The following is an 18,321-nucleotide window of genomic DNA, read 5'->3' on the forward strand; positions in this document are numbered from 1 at the left end:
TTGATTGCTTGTTGTTTTTTTTACATTGTTGGAAGTGAGCAGAAAATTTGCTTTAGAGAATTTATCACACAGGAACAATAGTTGATTTGTTATATAGACTTTATATAGACTTGTTTCGTTTTCCAGATATGTGTAAAATAAGGACTGACAAGGGGCGAATAGCCCGAAATGCACTTCGTTTTTAGATAGTACGGTTGTTCTACTGTTCCTGTATGATAAGTTCTCAATTTTGTGCTCACTTCCAACAATTTAGAAAGCTTTTTAAAATAAAATCTCATAACAGATGGCACCACACACAATTTTAACTTTTTTCCGGAAAAGTTACGCAACTCGCTGCTAGATGTTTTATATTTTGGATACTGAAATAATTTCTAATGAAATATGTTTTTTGTTTTTTGGAAATATCATAAGACAATTGAAAATAACACCCGTAACAAAAGATTAAAGTACAAATAAAAAAAAGGATAACAATCAAAATATATGATAAAAGATGTACAGAAATAAAAACAAAATATTATATAATATATAGTAAACATTATATAATTTAAATAATAATAATAATAATATAAATTATGTTGAACTGTTGTTACACGTATTTTTGTAGTAATGTATTTCAAAATGTTTTACACGTTGATAGATATTTTTTGCATTTTGATTCTGTTAGAAAATCTATTTTGTTTATCTGCGTAGGTAAAATACGACTCCAGTCATTGAAACTTTTTGCTAGTTCATGTAGTAAAATGTGTATATAAATAAATAAATGTGTAGGAACAGATAGGGTTGTTGGGGAACATCGCGAATTCGAGCATGTAATGTACGGTTTGAATTATGATTATTGCATCAAAAACTGTTTTTTTTTTAAATGTTATAATCTATTTTAATTGTTAAATACTTCAATATTTTGAACAAAACTTTTGAATTAAACGGACTAACATCTTTGTGAAAGTCTGTTTTTCTCTTCGTAATTGCAGCTCTCGATCTCTATCTTTAAACTGTGTTTTATCAGTATTTAACCAAACGAATAAAATAATGTGAATACATTAGAAATCGAACTATTCACAAACGTAAATTTGAATCCTTTTACATATATATATTACAGACTACGATTGTATTTTTTATTAACCATGAAAAAATAGAACTTTCAAATCTTGCGTGGTTCATCAAACTAACTGCGGTTGTAAAGTTGCCATTTACATTTTCGAATGGTTTTTTTTTTTTTTATATCTTGTTTCGAAATGAATTCATTGAAATATTAGCAAGTAGAAAGATGTTTTGTTTTTATTGTAATTATTAAGTTTGACTACTGCAATAGTATCTTTCCTGTAAGTATATACGATACAAGAAGGAAGCTGACATATTTGAATACGAAAAATCACGAATTACTTGCTAATCTTAATATTTTTATACAAAAACTTAGTTGACCTTTTTAGAAATATATTTTACAATCGGAAAATTATAAATAAGATTCAATAGAAAAAAATATGTAAACACAACAGCACTAAAAGGAACAAACGATGAAAAAATAATTAAATTCAAGCTCAGCTAAAATATTTTGTCTTCACACATTAAAAAGTTCCAAACTGGATGGAAGACTTCACCACTTTTAAATACTCAGCGTACAGCACCGATTTAGTGCCGAGCGACTTCCACCTCTTTCCTGAACCGAAAAAATGGCTAAGAGGGCAGAGATTCGAGACCAATGACGATCTTCAAAACAACGTTGTTAAGGCCATCTCAATTCACTGGCGGCAACGTTCTATGAAGAGGGGATGGAAAAGCTCGCCTACAGATATGACAAATACCTCAATCTTCACGGTGATTATGTCGAAAAGTAACCATGTTTGTACCTAACTTTTGGTAATAAATTCATTTTGTTTTTACACTTGTCTTTTTTTATGGACCATCGGAACTTGAAAAAAACAGCCTACGTATACGTATATAATAGAACCGAAAAAAATAAAAAAACGTACTTTTTCCAACTATAAATACAATATTTTTAAAAATAAAAAGTCATACAAATTATTATTGTAAACTGACTTGTTCCACTCTTCCACATTTAGCATTTCAACGCTTCTGAAAATCCATATTGATTTTCGTGTTATAAGGCATTACAACTATCGAATCTTTATAGATCCGATAGAAAAGGGTTAATAATTTCTCTAGTGCTAAAATTACCGAAACAATGCCGATTAGAATATTTTATTTATCGTTATTTAGCACTAATTTCACTTCGTACTTTAGAGTTTTCGACAGAAATCGACAAAGTTTGATATCAGAACGCAATTATAGCAAAATTAAATGACNTCGTCATGGGTAATCATTATTGATTCAATTTTGTAACATACATAAATTAAACAATAGGTAACATTAAAGTAAATGTACGTCGTAAATGGGCTCATTTCTATAAATATTAAACTATAAAATATTACAGAAGTAAGCAACATCAAGCAGAAGTAATCGATCATCAGAATAGTATTATAAGTATTGTTCCAATCTCGACTATATGTCCAGAGTTCGTCATGGGTAATCATTATTGATTCAATTTTGTCATATAAATTTATATCATTAATATTTAATAACGAAAGATGTTTCGATAAATTCAAAAATGCAATTCTTGATATATAAAAAGCACTGAAAACTAGCGTCGAAAGATACAATAACCCTCCAAGTATATATGAGCAAGAGGTTCCTGCCATTATGCTGCAAAACAATCCTTCATAAACCGAAGAAAATCCTTTTTGATACGAGGAATAAAATAAATAAATGATCATAATTTGCGATATACTTATAGAGCTACACAAAAAGAAGATATTACATAGCCATATTACTTGTAAAACGTTATACATTTGCATTTCATCCGAAAAACTAATACGCCAGAATTTAATCGTGGGTTCCACTTTGTTTCTCTTCATCGCACTGTTTGTTATGGCGTGTATAAATGCAGCAACAATAAGTGTTAACTTAAGAATAGAAGAATCACCTTCAATAACATTCCATATACCAACACAAGGAGGGTGGTAGTCCAGTTCCGGGATGGTAAAACTAACGAGTAAAAAGAAAAATAGCCAAGAAATAAATTCGATTAAATCGAAATAGAAGGCTTTCAACATCCTAATGACAAAGTTGTATTTACTTGAACCTTCGCAGTTGCATTCCTTGTAAGGTTCCATACCAAGCATGATTGCGATCATTAAACACGGTTTAAGAAAACATCTTACACACAATTCAGTTTCTACCTCCATCTTTCTTTTGAAACAATTTAATAATTTTCCACTTTATTTCAACGCAAAGTGTGAAATTAAATTTAATTTCAAGATGTATTTAGTAGTTTCTCTATTAAAAACTGTACCGTACAGCTCCAAGATTTGTGAAAGATATAGTCCACTATTTACATGAGAACTCATTTGGCATAAAAAGTAACTTTCATAAATATCTTTGTATTGATAATATAATAAAACACCGGACGGCTGGCTCATAATTTATTGAACTAGTTCTACAATAAAACTCGTATATTTGTCAAATTACTATCATAATGTTGACTTTGAACCACATTTTGAAAAATTGTATAGCATTCGAAAACAAGTTTTAATATTAAATCTGTCAAACTTTAATAGAATATGTAAAGATAAATAACTTTTTTTTATCTGAAATCAATTATCTATAATTGAATTTCATACGTATAATATTCTTACGTATATCTCCCTACCAGTGACTAATGGACGAAATTATACGATACAGTATTTTGGTGCGTATCACACCATTGAAATATTTTCTCCTGGAAGCTATCCAGTATTCGACAATACGGCGCTTTCATTGGGAATATGCACATACAAATTTATATTCGAATATAAAATAGCAATCTTATTACTGTTTTTCACATGTTTAAAAATTTGTAATAAAATACATAATGCGGTTAAATATAAATATTAATTTTAAGTAATTCAAAGTATATTAAAATATGGAAATAATCGCGCAATATGTATTTATATTTTAGAAAGTATAAGGGAAGCGGCTCTTCCACAGCTTTCAGGAGGGCACGCCACTGAGAAAAAGTTCAATAAATTATTAGCCAGCTCTCCAATGTTTTATTATATTATAAAGATATTTATGAAAGCTACTCTTTATGCCAAATAAGTTTTTATGTATAGTTAATAGTGGACTATATCTTTCGCAAATCTTGGAGCTGTACGGTACAGTTTTTAATAGGGAAAATATTAACACATCAATTGGAATAAAGTGGAAAATTATTAAATTGTTTCAAAAGAAAGATGGAGGTAGAAAGTGAATTGTGTGTGAGATGTTTTCTTAAAACGTATTTAATGGTCGCAATCATGTTTAGTGTGGAACCTTACAAGGAATGCAATACTTCAAGTAAACACAACTTGAGTTTATGTAATGTAAATGCATTACATAAACTCAATTTCAGTTTATGTAAATACAATACGAATTGTAAATACTAGTGCTTATAATCCTTATTTCCTTATCTATCTTGTTTTATACGTTGTCAGAAAATATTCACGTATAATCATTTTTTAAAAAATAGAATAAAAATAACAGTAAAATTATAATTACATTTATTGTTTCAAAAATAANTCAATAATTTAAAAATTACATAATTTGTGTGTTTTTTTTCAAAGTATTGCAATTTATAAAGAAACAATTTGAAAATACGACAAATATCACGAACGCCATGCATTCAATCAGAAATTGCGATATTAAAAACTTTTGCGACGGTAAATTTTGCTTAATTATGAAAAATAAACAAAAGCATTGAATTTTATACTTAGGCAATCGATTCGACTTCCGAAATGTGTTACATTTCTTAAATGAAAGAAGGATGTGATGTTACAAAAGTTATTAATCTTTTTGTATAAATGCTGATTAGCCTTCAATCAAATAGAACAAGCGATTTTACTTCCCGAAAGATTACAAAATTCAATAAAAATCGCATATAACAGAATCACCAACCTAAAAATTATTGCACCTTCTCTGATACCATTGAAAGTATTAAGTGTTTGCTGGAAAGTTGCTTCGCAGGCTAACAGTTACGTATATTCATTTTGCGGTTCATTCGTGTTCGTATTATTTATATTACGATAGATTTGTTCATATCATCAAATAGTCTATGATAGTTCTATGGATTCTGATAATTCTATATTCTATATATATATATACAAAGAATAAAGAAAGTTGAAGCGTTGAAGACAATATCTGAACTTCAAAGTATTTTAACTCGGTTGAATTTCTAGATCAGTGTTTCTCAACCTTAAACGAATCGTCGCCCCCTTCAACGTAGTATCGCCCCCTTCAATAAAATCGTTACGTAGTATCGCCCTTCAATAAAACCGTTACGTAGTATCGCCCCCTTCAATAAAACCGTTACGTAGTATCGCCCCCTTCACTTCAAAACTCCGGAGCCGAGAGCCAAGGCTAACGCCAAATTCGTACTGCATTGAATAGACTAGTGACTAGTATAATGTTATTTGTTTAATTATTGTACGATATAACGAATAAAATATCTAATTATTGTTAATATAATGTTTTACTATATTGCCCAGAAAATTGTTTTTCGCTTCCCAAAATATAAATTGTTATCGCCCCCTCAACATGTAAAAACGCCCACATGGGGGCGATATCGCCCCCGTTGAGAAACACTGTTCTAGAGGAATTGAGAAGAAGCTAGGGTTTTCGGAGGTAATAATTATACAAGAGTGACTGATATAACGATCGAGTAAATGGCTGAGATATATTTCTATTAGGAAGTCCTCATAATTTGTCAGAGAATTTATAAAAGCAGCCGTCTTTTAGTTATTCTATAAAGATTTCCGTTTCCGTTTTGCAAACATTTTAATTCTTTAATTCCTTTTTAGACTTCTCTCTTAAATTCTGTTCTTAATGGTGGACAATTAATTTATCCTTCGTTTTGACTGACAAATTGAACTATTGTCGAAACTTTAAAGAAATTATCCAATAATTGCCTTTCCTCTTAGTGTTTTTCCTGATCCAAATATCGATTTTCGTGTAAACAACAAGTAAAATTTGTCATTCTCACTCTTGATCATTTTCTCCTTCCAGAATGAGTATTGTACTGTAAATTACATATTATAGAAGATCACCGAGTTCATTTGACCCAAGCCTTAAATTTATGGAGCCCGAAAATCATATGTTACAAACTATTCATTGCTTCTGAGAAAATTATATGTACTGTACAGTACAAACTACATGTATATCGATCACGTGTCATTCTTCTACAGGAGAGTAGATATTTACAGTAGTAACACTGAACGACGCTGCCATCTGTTGAATTATAAACGAAATATTAAAAAAAAAATCTTTATCTTAGAATAAATGGGATGTTCTTTTTAAATTTTAAACAGATCGCTTCTTCCATCCAATCTCCTTTCTCTTGCTATCTGATCCGTTACATCTGATCATCACGAGACAATCAAGGAAAAACGAAAGCATAAATTTCGTATTCATCCACTTCCCCACCTGTCTGTGCACGTGGAGAGTGGAAACACAATTCAAGGCGTGTTCCATTGATGTCGAATGACGTGTTCCTTGTGGCATATTGATGCCAACACATTTATTTTCTATCAAACTAATACGCCGATAGGTCGAGATAGAAGATCCATAATACCTCAGCAGTCATCAATTGATAGAGTGGGAATCAAAGAATATGTTTCATCTAAATTTCATAGGCACTACAAGTTTCATCTTGAAAGTTCTTAACAATAGACTTGCTCTTGATTCTTTTACCTTAAATCTACCCTAATTTAGAGACAATGAATGACTTCGAACGTTCCAGAAATACTACACACATCATCTGTTCATAGTTGCCGTAATGGCGATGTTCCAGTCTACTCACTTCCATTCATTTATGCCCTACTTCATTATAAGAACACCCATTATAATATTTTATAATTTAGTTTATTCTGATAATCAGGATAAATTTTCATAAAATGATAATACTTATCTGAAGATAACAATTAACAAATCGAGTTGGCTTCAGAACACAGACAACTTATCAAGGTCATTTCTATTGTTACAGTCACAACACAGTGAGTCACGAGTGATAAAGCGAGAATAATCGAGAAAGTTCTCTTCTCTATAAATATCAGTAGCGCATACACTTAATTCAAATACATCCAGATAACGAGAAGTTGTTGCCATAAAGTTACAAGTTAAAATGTCTCGATTGCTGTTACCCGCTTTACTGGGCGAGACGTGGGATTATCCACGACGTTTATTCGACCAACACTTCGGTTTGGGTCTTACAGATGACGATTTCTTCCCTCCGAGATTGTATCACGGTTATCTCGTACGGCCCCGACGTCAGACGAGTCATCAAGATTCTACTTCCGGTGTATCGGAGGTCGTCAACACCAAAGATCAATTCCGAGTCATGACCGACGTCAGCCACTTCTCTCCGGAGGACATAACTGTCAAAACCATGGACAATTACACGGCAAACACGAGGAGAAAGTGGATCAACACGGATTCGTGTCCAGAGAGTTTACACGAAGATATGTCCTTCCTAAGGAGGTCGATCCCCAGAAGGTGACATCGTCGCTGAGTGCCGATGGAGTGTTGACGGTGGTAGCTCCCAAGAAGTGTGAAGAATTGCCTTCTAACGAGAGAATTGTTCCTATAACTATACAGAAGGTTCCTGCAGTAACAGAGAAAGTAGAAGATACTTCTAAATAATAATTTGTATCATTAACTCACAAATTTAACTTAGTAATGTACGAATACAGCGAGAGCCAACTGATAATGTAAATTATATATTTATATTTTTCTATAATTTATTAAATTAATAAAAGCCATGTAATAAATAAATAGTTTGAATCATTTTTTTTTCAAGTACACGAATAACAGTTTTATTTCTAGAATTTTTACAAAAGCTTAAAAAGTGAAGTAATTCATAACTTATACATTGATAAAATCGTGTAATAATGATTTCTGAATATTTTACAAGATTTAAATGTTAATTCGTTAATGAGATTTTTTTAAAAACCAGAAAATATGCGTTTTATCAACAATAAATTGCGGTAGTTGGATGTGTTCCAGATGAAACATTTAAATAGTGAAAAGTTTGTGTGGAAATTGCTACATTGTAGAATTAATGCTACAGTTTTATTTGATCCAAGAAATGCTCGAAGAAATGGCCCTTAAAGTGAGAAAAATTCCTGTAAATTGAAAAAAATGTAACCATGTTTCGAAAATATAATCCATTATTTCTTTTATTTCTTTTTGGATTTATTTTTGTACACAATAAATACCAGTTTCAACGTCTTTACCGGTTGTAAAGCGAGCGTTTGTATTTTCCATAAGTTCGGTATTATAAATCGAGACTACATACCCGGGAATAACGTATTTTAACAATATAATACCATAGAAATATGTCCAATAAAAATATAACATTTTCTACAATTATAATAAGAAATTTATAATAATCGTAAAAGTTGGAGTTGTAAAGCAAACGGTCGTAAAGCGGGTTTTTACTATAACTTTTCATATAAATTAAAAAAAATTTTTATATTTATTTTTTATTAAATATATACAGAGTAAAGGGTCTGAATATGATTTTCTATTAGAGGAGAAAAAAAAGTTAATTAAATCAATATTATAGAAATATATAGATATATATGTAAATATAAGCGTTGACATATTCATCTAAGTCAATTCAATTTTCTTATTTCCAAAGGTCAACATTTGCCTTTGCAAAGAAGTCCATTTAAAATCACTATATACACAAAAACATGCATCTCATATATATAAATTTACCTTTTGAGTTAAGTAAATAATTCAATTTACTTTATTTCTACACCAAAAAATATAGAAATATTTATATTCCTCATCCTGTAAATAGGTAACCTTTTGTTCTGATCATAACATGAATGCTTTACTTACATTTCTATGTTTTCTTATGAGTTATGTACAGTATACTTTTGCACCTGATTATGCCTTTGATACCTTTGTATGCCTGATTATTCCTTTGTATTATGCCTAAAAATCTGTTTATAAGAATTTTATGAATTGTTTTTGATCTATAAATAATTCTGTCGTCCGTCTATCCGTCTGTCCTTCCTTAATCTCGAGAATAGAAGCCAAAAGTCACGTTATTTCATATCAAAATTTTTCCTCTGAAAGCAGTTAATAGATGATAGGCACGACTCTATTGTTAAAGGAAAAGTATGATGTACAGGGGCAAGGCACTACAGTATTAATTTGAGATGGAGAGCATATATCTTATATTAAATAAATTAAAAATATAATTAAAAATTGCAACTGAGCATTGTGACGATGCCACAATTTATAATTGCTCGTTCTTCATATATTTGTGAGTGTTTCATATATTAACACATTACCAAAGCTTAGTGATTGGACATTTTTTGAGAGCCCACACATATAGGTATAACTCCCGTATGGGCTCTCAAATATATTGACCATTAACCTTGCAAATTAACAATACATCTACTGTACTGTACATCTCTTTGTGTTTAATGTATATCACCAACTTTCCAATTTCGAATTAGTTTTCTGGGTTATTTTTACAATTCTAAAATTAAATAGAAGGCATTTCTTATAGGAAATCTTCTCGACAGACAGATCGTCCTGTAACACAAGGGCAAATTGCTTTATCTCATTTAAAACTAATTGAAATTGTTTGTATCAACAAAAATTTATTCAATTGTCCCTGATTTTGCGCCATACCACGCAGTTTTAGTCACAGTTTACGTACATCACCACATAATTATCGGTTGTATTTTCCTGATAGGAGCGATTAACACGTAACTCACACCATTTTCAAGTTTCTAGAAACTACTTTAATAAATCATGCCCCTTTAATTGACAGTTGTACAGCTCTTACACGTTTTAATAATTAATAATAAACTACATAAGACGAAACAAATTATAAGTTTTGATAGTAAATTATTGTTTCTTATATTTGTAGAGTTATTGTGAATAATTAAGGATTAATTAACGAAGCCGAATTATTTAAAATTAATGGAGAAATAGTTGGCAAATTTTTATGAGAGGTATACAGGAACCTTCTAGTTAGAAATCAAGGTCACTTTTTCTAACAGCACGGGAGTTGTTGAGTCATGCGCAGAAATGCTGAAAGATCGAGAACTTTCCTCTTCCCTATAAATACCGCTCGCAGAGTTATTCGCTTCAAACACACAGATAAAGGAGAATTTGTTATCAAATTTCTCTGCTCTTATAAAACGTTGAAATCAAAATGTCTCGATCTCTGGTACCAGCTCTTCTTGGTGACAGTTGGTGGTCCATGTGGGATTATCCACGTCGTTTATTCGATCAACACTTCGGTTTGGGTCTTACAGATGACGATTTCTTCCCTCCGAGATTGTATCACGGTTATCTCGTACGGCCCCGACGTCAGACGAGTCATCAAGATTCTACTTCCGGTGTATCGGAGGTCGTCAACACCAAAGATCATTTCCGGGTCATGACCGACGTCAGTCACTTCTCTCCGGAGGACATAACTGTCAAAACTGTGGACAATTGCATAATGATACACGGCAAACACGAAGAGAAAGTGGATCAACACGGATTCGTGTCAAGAGAGTTTACACGAAGGTACGTCCTTCCTAAGGGGGTCGATCCCGAGAAGGTGACCTCGTCGCTGAGTGCCGATGGAGTGTTGACGGTGGAAGCACCCAAGAAGTGTGAAGAGTTACCTCCTAACGAAAGAGTTGTTCCTATAACCATGCAGAAGGCTCCTGCAGTCACCGAAAAGGTAGAGGAAGATGCTTCCAAGAAATAATTTCTTTAATCTTTTGAAGAATAATTTAATGTTTATTATATAAAAGAACTTATAATGTTGTAAATTATGTAATTTTTCTATATTTGTTAACGTAATAAAAGACTTTTAATAACTGTATACTGTTTTGTTTCTATAAATTGAAAATCTTGTCACACGAATTCCTTTGTTATTAATGCTAAGACAACAGGTAAATGTGTAAAAAAAGCATCCACGTGTAAGAATGTGTTGATGGAATCTGTTTAAAAAACACTTAATGAGGTTACTATAAATAAAAAGGAAAGGTTGTATGTCTTCTAACAACAACAGTCTTTCGAGTGTTGGAAGTGTTCCAAATCTAAACATGTGATTCATGAAAGAAATGTAAACATAGACGATATTGCATGACGTTAAACTGTAAAACTTAACATTTTATAGCCTACACGTTTAAAACTAAACGATTTTTCGAAAAATACTTTAAAAATAAGCTTAATAAACTTACTAAAGTATACTTTAAATAAAACGAGAAAAAGCATTTTTTTTTTTTTTTTAACTGGAAGGCCTTATTTAACCTATACACACTTATATAACTTGCAATTTGCAATACCCCCTTTGAAAAAAAGGAGTATTGCAAGTTATATAAGTGTATAAATTTAGCATATAAATAAAAAAGTATAATTAAATTTTATTACAAGTTCTATAAAAAATGTACGGTATTTTAAATGAACTAATTTAGAGGAAAAACAGATAACGAAGTGTCACCAACTGTTTCAAAATTGCACATCTTACTTCATTTGATCTTTCTTTTTCTCAATAACAATTGAGAGAACGAAAGGTAAGATTTATATAAATCTACAACTCTAAAACGCTCTCCAATATAAAATCTTCTTCATATTATAGCGTGATAAAAAAAATCGCTTGCCAAATAGGGGTATTTATTATTCTTATTGTTTCGGGTGTAATAATGACCGGAAGTAATCATGCCGACCCCTGAACAACGAATGGAACTTGTTTTACTGTGTGGGGACAATCACAGAAAAACACCACAAGCTGCACAGGAATTCCATCAAGACTTTCCGGACCCTTTACATCAATTGTCGGCAATATCTTATCGAAATTTAAGAAAACATTCAATGTCCTGGATGAAAACAAATTTCACTCGAAACAATAAGAACCCCTATTTGGAAGCGATTTTTGGCCACCACACTGTACAGTACAGTACATTGATGAAGACTTCATAACGAATTTTTAACCTTAACAATGAATCAAATATACAATTTTTATACAAGTACCATCGAATATTTCTATAGAAAGTATTATATTTGATGAATAAGAGACTTATCTTTCTTCTATTTCCTTTCAAAAACATTATTTATTGAAGCTACGGATCACTCGACCGTTATAAAAGATATTACTTGTAGCCTATCTGAAAGCAATAGAGCTGTGTCTTTTTTACCTAACAGACAATACATTACGTCGTTTTACCGGCAAAATTCTTTTATACATTTCATTACAGTCGAATTTCCAATAACGACCACCTATAAAGGGCAGCCATCTTTTTTTTAAATGCATACAAAATACCTCCAAACAACGGCCATTTTTGTATTCTCGTCAACGGCCTTTGTTTGGACGTTTGATTGCATTTAAAAATATTAACAATAATTATACAGGTATTTAATTTTTAAAAATACACATACCGCGTCATTATCTTAGTATTGTATTACTATCAAGTATCTCACGTGATATGTATGTTTTCTGTATTGTATTGTACAGTATAATGAAATTTCTTTACAAAAGAAATCGGTTTGACCTTAAAAACTAATTACGGTAAAACCTGTGTAAACCGGAAAAAAAGCAGGTTTTCGTTTTGAACAGGCTTTTGAACACTCCGTTTAGGCAAGTTTCCGCTTTATTCGGGTTCCGTTTTGAATTTATGAACATCATTTGACACACGAGATCAATATAAATATTGGTTTGATGTTATTAACAACATATTTTTAAGAATTTAATTTAAAAAATAACAATGTAATATATTTATTTACTATATACAGAGTGGCCCGAAAGATATTTAACCGTGTTTTTTACCGAATATGAATCATAAACTGAGTTTCGGTTAGCTGATTTTTGGGCTTCTTATCTCCTCGCTCATTAACGGACAATTTTGATAGAAAAATTTTCAAAATTTGTACCTACAAACTAAGATTTAACTGTTAAATTATTTTGCATCTTTTAATGAAAAAAATCTCACCACTCGGCAATATATCTATATTTAGTGGGGTGTAGGGAATCTCGAACATTTTCTAAAAATTATAGATGCATTAATGGTTGTTATGACGGCAGTCTCTGTTCAAGGTCAGACACGCAGACGTCCTGTGCATTACGCGTGTGTTACAATCTGGAACTTATTCAAGGTGAAATTAACTACTTTGAGTGATGGGAATTTATTATAATTATTTTTAAATGTAATTTATTACAATTTATATAAAGTTTAAAAGTTTGACAGATTTAAAAATAAGAAATTCATAAATATCCAACGTGTTATTAATTCATGTTTTACGCAGAATATTCAATTTAGTGACATCATATAATAACTTAATTAACGCAAATTATCCATTAAAATATGAATTTAAACAATTAAATTACCATTTAAATTCGAATTTCATAGTCTTACTCCATGGAGAAGATCCTTGAAAATGATTAATTTAATTCAAATAATGGACAAATTCATTCTATTTTTAGATAGTTCGGGTTCTAAATCTTGCTTTGGTATAAACTCTTACATAATTTTAAGCTATTTTGTTTGGATTTCACGTATACATTAAGGCCCTGATAGGCAGTAACCAATGAGAAGCCATGTTTTCTCTCTCAAATTAGTTATAAATCTTAAAAATAGCCCTATTTTTAAAAATAAATTACTAATAACAGTTATAAATGCTAAAAGCAATTAGCTACGTTTTTATCTTAGCAGTGATGATGGAAGTGCAGAGGATTTGCACATACTCCGAACAAGTTGCAGCAGCTTATTATAAGTAATGTCAATAAATTATTAAATATACTTTTTTAGGGTTTGTGTATAAAAGTATTAAAATTACAAAAAAATAGTCCAATAATTACTAAAAAATTTGGATATAATCGAACAATTCGAGGGTACAAAAGAGGTAAGAAACTCGAGTACTCACGAAACCTATCTGTTTAATTTAATTTAATAATTTTGTCGCGTCAATACCATGAATAATATTGCTTATAAAGTAATAAAACTTATTTTTAATTCGTTAAACTGAACAATTCATTTTTCACGCTTGCTCAATTTACGTAGGCCCAGTTGCAACCTACTAAAAAGCAGGTGAACTGATAGAAAGCCTTTAAAGGTAATGATCTAACCTGATATCCTGTCTGTGTTGTCACTTCTCCCACTATTATAATTCCTATTTTACAAATTATCAGCAAAATTATAGCAAAATTGTAAGAAATTTGTACTTTCGAGTTCAGTTTCATATTGTCATTTAACAACGTTCTTAACTAATATTCTTAACACTTATAAATTACGCGTATAAAGATAAAATTTATGGATAGAAAATGTTAAATTTCTTGAAAAAATTGTGCAAAATAAAAATATTTTGAACATTTATTAAATATGGTTATTATAATCATTGTTTGCAATGTTAGGAAACTTCAAAGTTATGCTTCAAGGATAAAACAAACTCAAGAAAATTAAAAATATTTATTTATATAGCCTAAATGAATATTTAAAATTACATGTATACAGATGGAGAATTTACAAAATTATCTAAACTATTTAAAATTACAAATTTACTGTATTTTGATAGGAAAATTACTGTTTTGAAATCTCAAATTTTTCTTTCTCTGTAACTGCTGGAGTACTCTTCACCGTTATAGGAACAACTCTTTCATTAGAAGGTAATTCTTCACACTTTTTGGGTGCTTTCACCGTCAACACTCCATCAGAACTCAGCGACGAGGTCACCTTCTGGGGATCGACCCCCTTAGGAAGGACATATCTTCGTGTAAACTCTCTGGATACGAATCCGTGTTGATCCACTTTCTCCTCGTGTTTTCCGTGTATCACCACACAATTGTCCACGGTTTTGACAGTTATGTCCTCCGGAGAGAAGTGACTGACGTCGGTCATGACTCGGAATTGATCGTGACTACTAATAACCTCTTGTACTGCCGAGTTCGAATCTTGTTCTCTAGCTCGTCGTTGAGGGCTTAGGATGTATCTTCTGTATCCAGGTTGGAAAAATGGATCTTCCATTAATCTAAAATCAAAGAATCCTTGTGGATAGTTCCACATAGGCCAGAAGTCGTTTAGCATTGCGGGAATCAAAGAGCGAGGCATCTTGAATATACAGTTTGTCTCAAACTCGAGTTATATTGAACCTTTTGATGTAGCTTTACTTATATAGAAACGAAGAACATCCACGAACTCTCTAGAAGCTGTAGTTATGACGTAACTTACTTTTTAATTCTAAAAATTACTGCCGCCAAAAGGCAGTGTCATTCAAGATAAACTAAGCACTGTTAACTTGGCAAGTTAACAGTGTTTAGTTTATCTTGAATTTGAAACAAGTTCAAATAGCGAATAGCACGAAGCAACAGCTCCATTACCGATTTTAAACACCTAAATAGAGGTCAGTTTCTTATAGAAAGGCCTGCAGAAAAATAGGATTTTCAATAAAAAAAACTGGCCCTATTGACCCCCTACTGACCCTCCTTAGCAAATCGCTCATGTATTGCGTTGCGTTGCTACACTCCATCAATTTAATCCAATATTCCTCTAAAAAATTCTTTACGCTTGAAAAATCTTTCGTTATACACCTTGACAACTCTTATAAAAGTAAATAGACTTAAGCAACAGATAAGATCTATAATCATTTGACATTTACTGAAAGATGAACAAAAATCGATAAGCAGGTTACTTTTACGACATTCTCCTTTGTTAATAATCATTGAAAAAATTTAAAAAAATAAAATAAAATAATAATAATAATTTCACATTCAAAAGTACCTCGTAAATTAAATATTAAATGCATTAAAATTTAAATCTATAGTGCACGTTGTGAGTTTTATGTTCCTTCAGGTCGCTACGTCCAGGATTATGTAAATTTCATCTATTACAATTTTGATTTTGCATTATTCAATTTATATTTTATAAAAATCTTTTCCATTTCTCAAATATTCCATCAATGACACTAGAACATTCTTTTATTCTATCGATTTGTAGCCTTAACCGGTCACCTTCGAGCGTAGTCATAACAACCACTACAGCTCTATACAACCATGCGCGAAATTCAAGATGATTCGAGGCGATTTCTCCTTCCCTGTATACACACACACACACATACAGATATATATACATACACTCCACTCGGGAGCGGTGTATAAAACACTCTTCAACGTCGCACGATAGCAAAAAATGTCTCGTTCTCTCATACCTTCATTGATGGATATGTGGAACATATGCGACTACCCCCAACGAATAGTCGATCAACACTACCGTTTAGGAGGGACTGACGATGATTTTTTCCCTTCGATGCGTTATAGGGAACATCTCAGACCACGTCACCATAGCATCCCTCAAGATTCTAGATCGGGAGTATCGGAAGTGGTCAATACTCGCAACAAGTTCCGGGTCATGACTGACGTCAGTCACTTTTCTCCCGAAGAGATCACTGTCAAGACCGTGGATAATTATGTTGTAGTTCACGGAAAACACGAAGAAAAGATGGATCAACATGGATTCGTCTCCAGAGAATTTACTCGAAGATATGCCATACCAGAAGACGTGGATCCCGAAAAGGTATCGTCATTTCTCAGCTCCGATGGTGTCTTAACCGTAGAAGCACCCAAAAAAAATCAAGAATTGCCAGCTAACGAGAGAATAATTCCTATAACCGTGCAAAAGGGTCCACCGATTGAGGAGAAGGAAGAACAAGAGGCACCCAAACAATAGTATTGTTTTCAGTTAAATTATTTATTAATTAATGTACGAGTAATTTTGTTTCGTAATATTATAAATTCTATGTTTACAATTAGTTCTTAAAATATATTATAACTTTATCTGCATATGTTGTATTATTTAAATCATTAAAGTTGATGAGTTTGTTGATGTCTTCATTTCGTATCCTATGTTACAATGATAATGCATTGCTACATAACCCGTAACTACGAGCAATCTGCTTCCTTCACTAAGAAGGCCTTTAATAAAAGACGTCAGTAAACCCCTATATAACGTCTATACACAACATTTAATACGAATATATCACTAACGAGAAACGAAATTTTAATATTGCTATCAACTAAACTCTTTCGATTCTTTTAATTGGTCGGGTTTACCCTCACCAACGCTGGCAAGTGGAGTTTTCCGGGTTTTATTCATTTTTATCTGTATCTGTATTTAAAACTAAAATTAAATTGATAAATAAAAATATAAAATTATATTTGATTTGTTTTATCAACAGATAATGAGTAATAAAACAGTACAAACGATTAATAAAATAGTATAACATGTAAGATGTAACAGGCTCCTTTAAGAGTCCTCTTTGAAACTATAATACACACTAATGAATGCTGTTTGGTCTGATAGACCTTCTACAGTAAGAAGTAATTCCCTTGTAATAGGTAAGCCTATTATAAATACATCTACTTGTTTTGTACGCTATTTTATTTGAAGAATGACAGATAACGAAGAACTTACTTGTTATTTAATGGCAAAGTGACTTAAAAGTATGAAGAATATGGCAGATTCTTAGAGATAATACAGTCGTGTGAATAAATTATCAGTTAAAAATATTTGCAGCATTTTTTAAAGTCATTTCTTCGATCTCAAATGAGACCATAAACCATTGTATACTTAATTAAACGGAATATGTTAAACGTAGATCATTGTACATAACGGAGAGGGACGGGTCAAAAGTGATTCAAGAATTAAAACAATCCCACAAGCTTAAATTTAAAAAATAACTTATTTACACTATGGTACCGACAGTACTGACTTTATATGTTTACCTCTTTCGCCTAAAATAAAAATGACACTGCCAACTGGCACTTCTATTTAGAATCGACATATGGTACCCAGTTTCCACTGAAGATCCACGGAGGCAATTGCAATTTCTCCAATTGCAACTAGCAGATGTCATGCAACACAGAAATGCACGGAGGAGTTCACCTTACTCACATTGGAAGTTTCGGAGATCACTAGCATTCGTTTGTTTGTTTGTTTAGTTATGGTAACGCAACACTTGGGCGATCTTGCCTAGTGGGAATACATTCCGGGAGGTCTTTTTTTAAGTGAAACTGGCCCCTATTTATTAAGGGAAACTGCCCCTATTTAGGCGTTATAAACGTGGAGAAAACCCGGAAAACTCCACGTGGCCAGCCCGTCCGAGCGATGCGCGAACCCACGACCGAACTCCCAGTGTTAAGAGTATGAAGATCGCTTGGCCATGATGGGCCGCCAGCACTCGTAGAATTTATCTTAGTGGATGGAATATCTTTATCACTCTTGTGAGTAGAGCGTCGAGAGCTTTTAT

General features: G+C 31.8%; 3 protein-coding genes and 1 pseudogene across 3 annotated transcripts; 3 read left to right on the forward strand and 1 right to left on the reverse strand.

Moving 5' to 3' along the window:
• The first annotated feature begins 7,044 nt into the window (after positions 1-7,044).
• Positions 7,045-7,819, forward strand: LOC111621573 (annotated as a pseudogene).
• A 2,412-nt stretch (positions 7,820-10,231) lies between these two features.
• On the forward strand, positions 10,232-11,225 carry LOC111621597 (alpha-crystallin A chain-like). The gene has a single exon (XM_023363784.1). It carries the CDS (start codon positions 10,247-10,249, stop codon positions 10,790-10,792), a length of 546 nt encoding a protein of 181 aa, XP_023219552.1. The 5' UTR covers positions 10,232-10,246; the 3' UTR covers positions 10,793-11,225.
• Positions 11,226-14,222: 2,997 nt separating this feature from the next.
• LOC111621574 (alpha-crystallin A chain-like) lies at positions 14,223-15,528 on the reverse strand. Its single transcript, XM_023363755.1, has one exon. It carries the CDS (start codon positions 15,126-15,128, stop codon positions 14,601-14,603), a length of 528 nt encoding a protein of 175 aa, XP_023219523.1. The 5' UTR covers positions 15,129-15,528; the 3' UTR covers positions 14,223-14,600.
• A 473-nt stretch (positions 15,529-16,001) lies between these two features.
• Positions 16,002-17,150, forward strand: LOC111621598 (alpha-crystallin A chain-like). Its single transcript, XM_023363785.1, has one exon. The coding sequence runs from the start codon at positions 16,206-16,208 to the stop codon at positions 16,740-16,742; it is 537 nt and encodes a 178-aa protein (XP_023219553.1). The 5' UTR covers positions 16,002-16,205; the 3' UTR covers positions 16,743-17,150.
• The last annotated feature ends 1,171 nt before the right edge of the window (positions 17,151-18,321 follow it).

Source organism: Centruroides sculpturatus, unplaced genomic scaffold (assembly GCF_000671375.1).
Source record: "Centruroides sculpturatus isolate CEXI.00-Female unplaced genomic scaffold, Cexi_2.0 scaffold175, whole genome shotgun sequence".
NCBI classification, from domain to species: Eukaryota; Metazoa; Arthropoda; class Arachnida; order Scorpiones; family Buthidae; genus Centruroides; species Centruroides sculpturatus.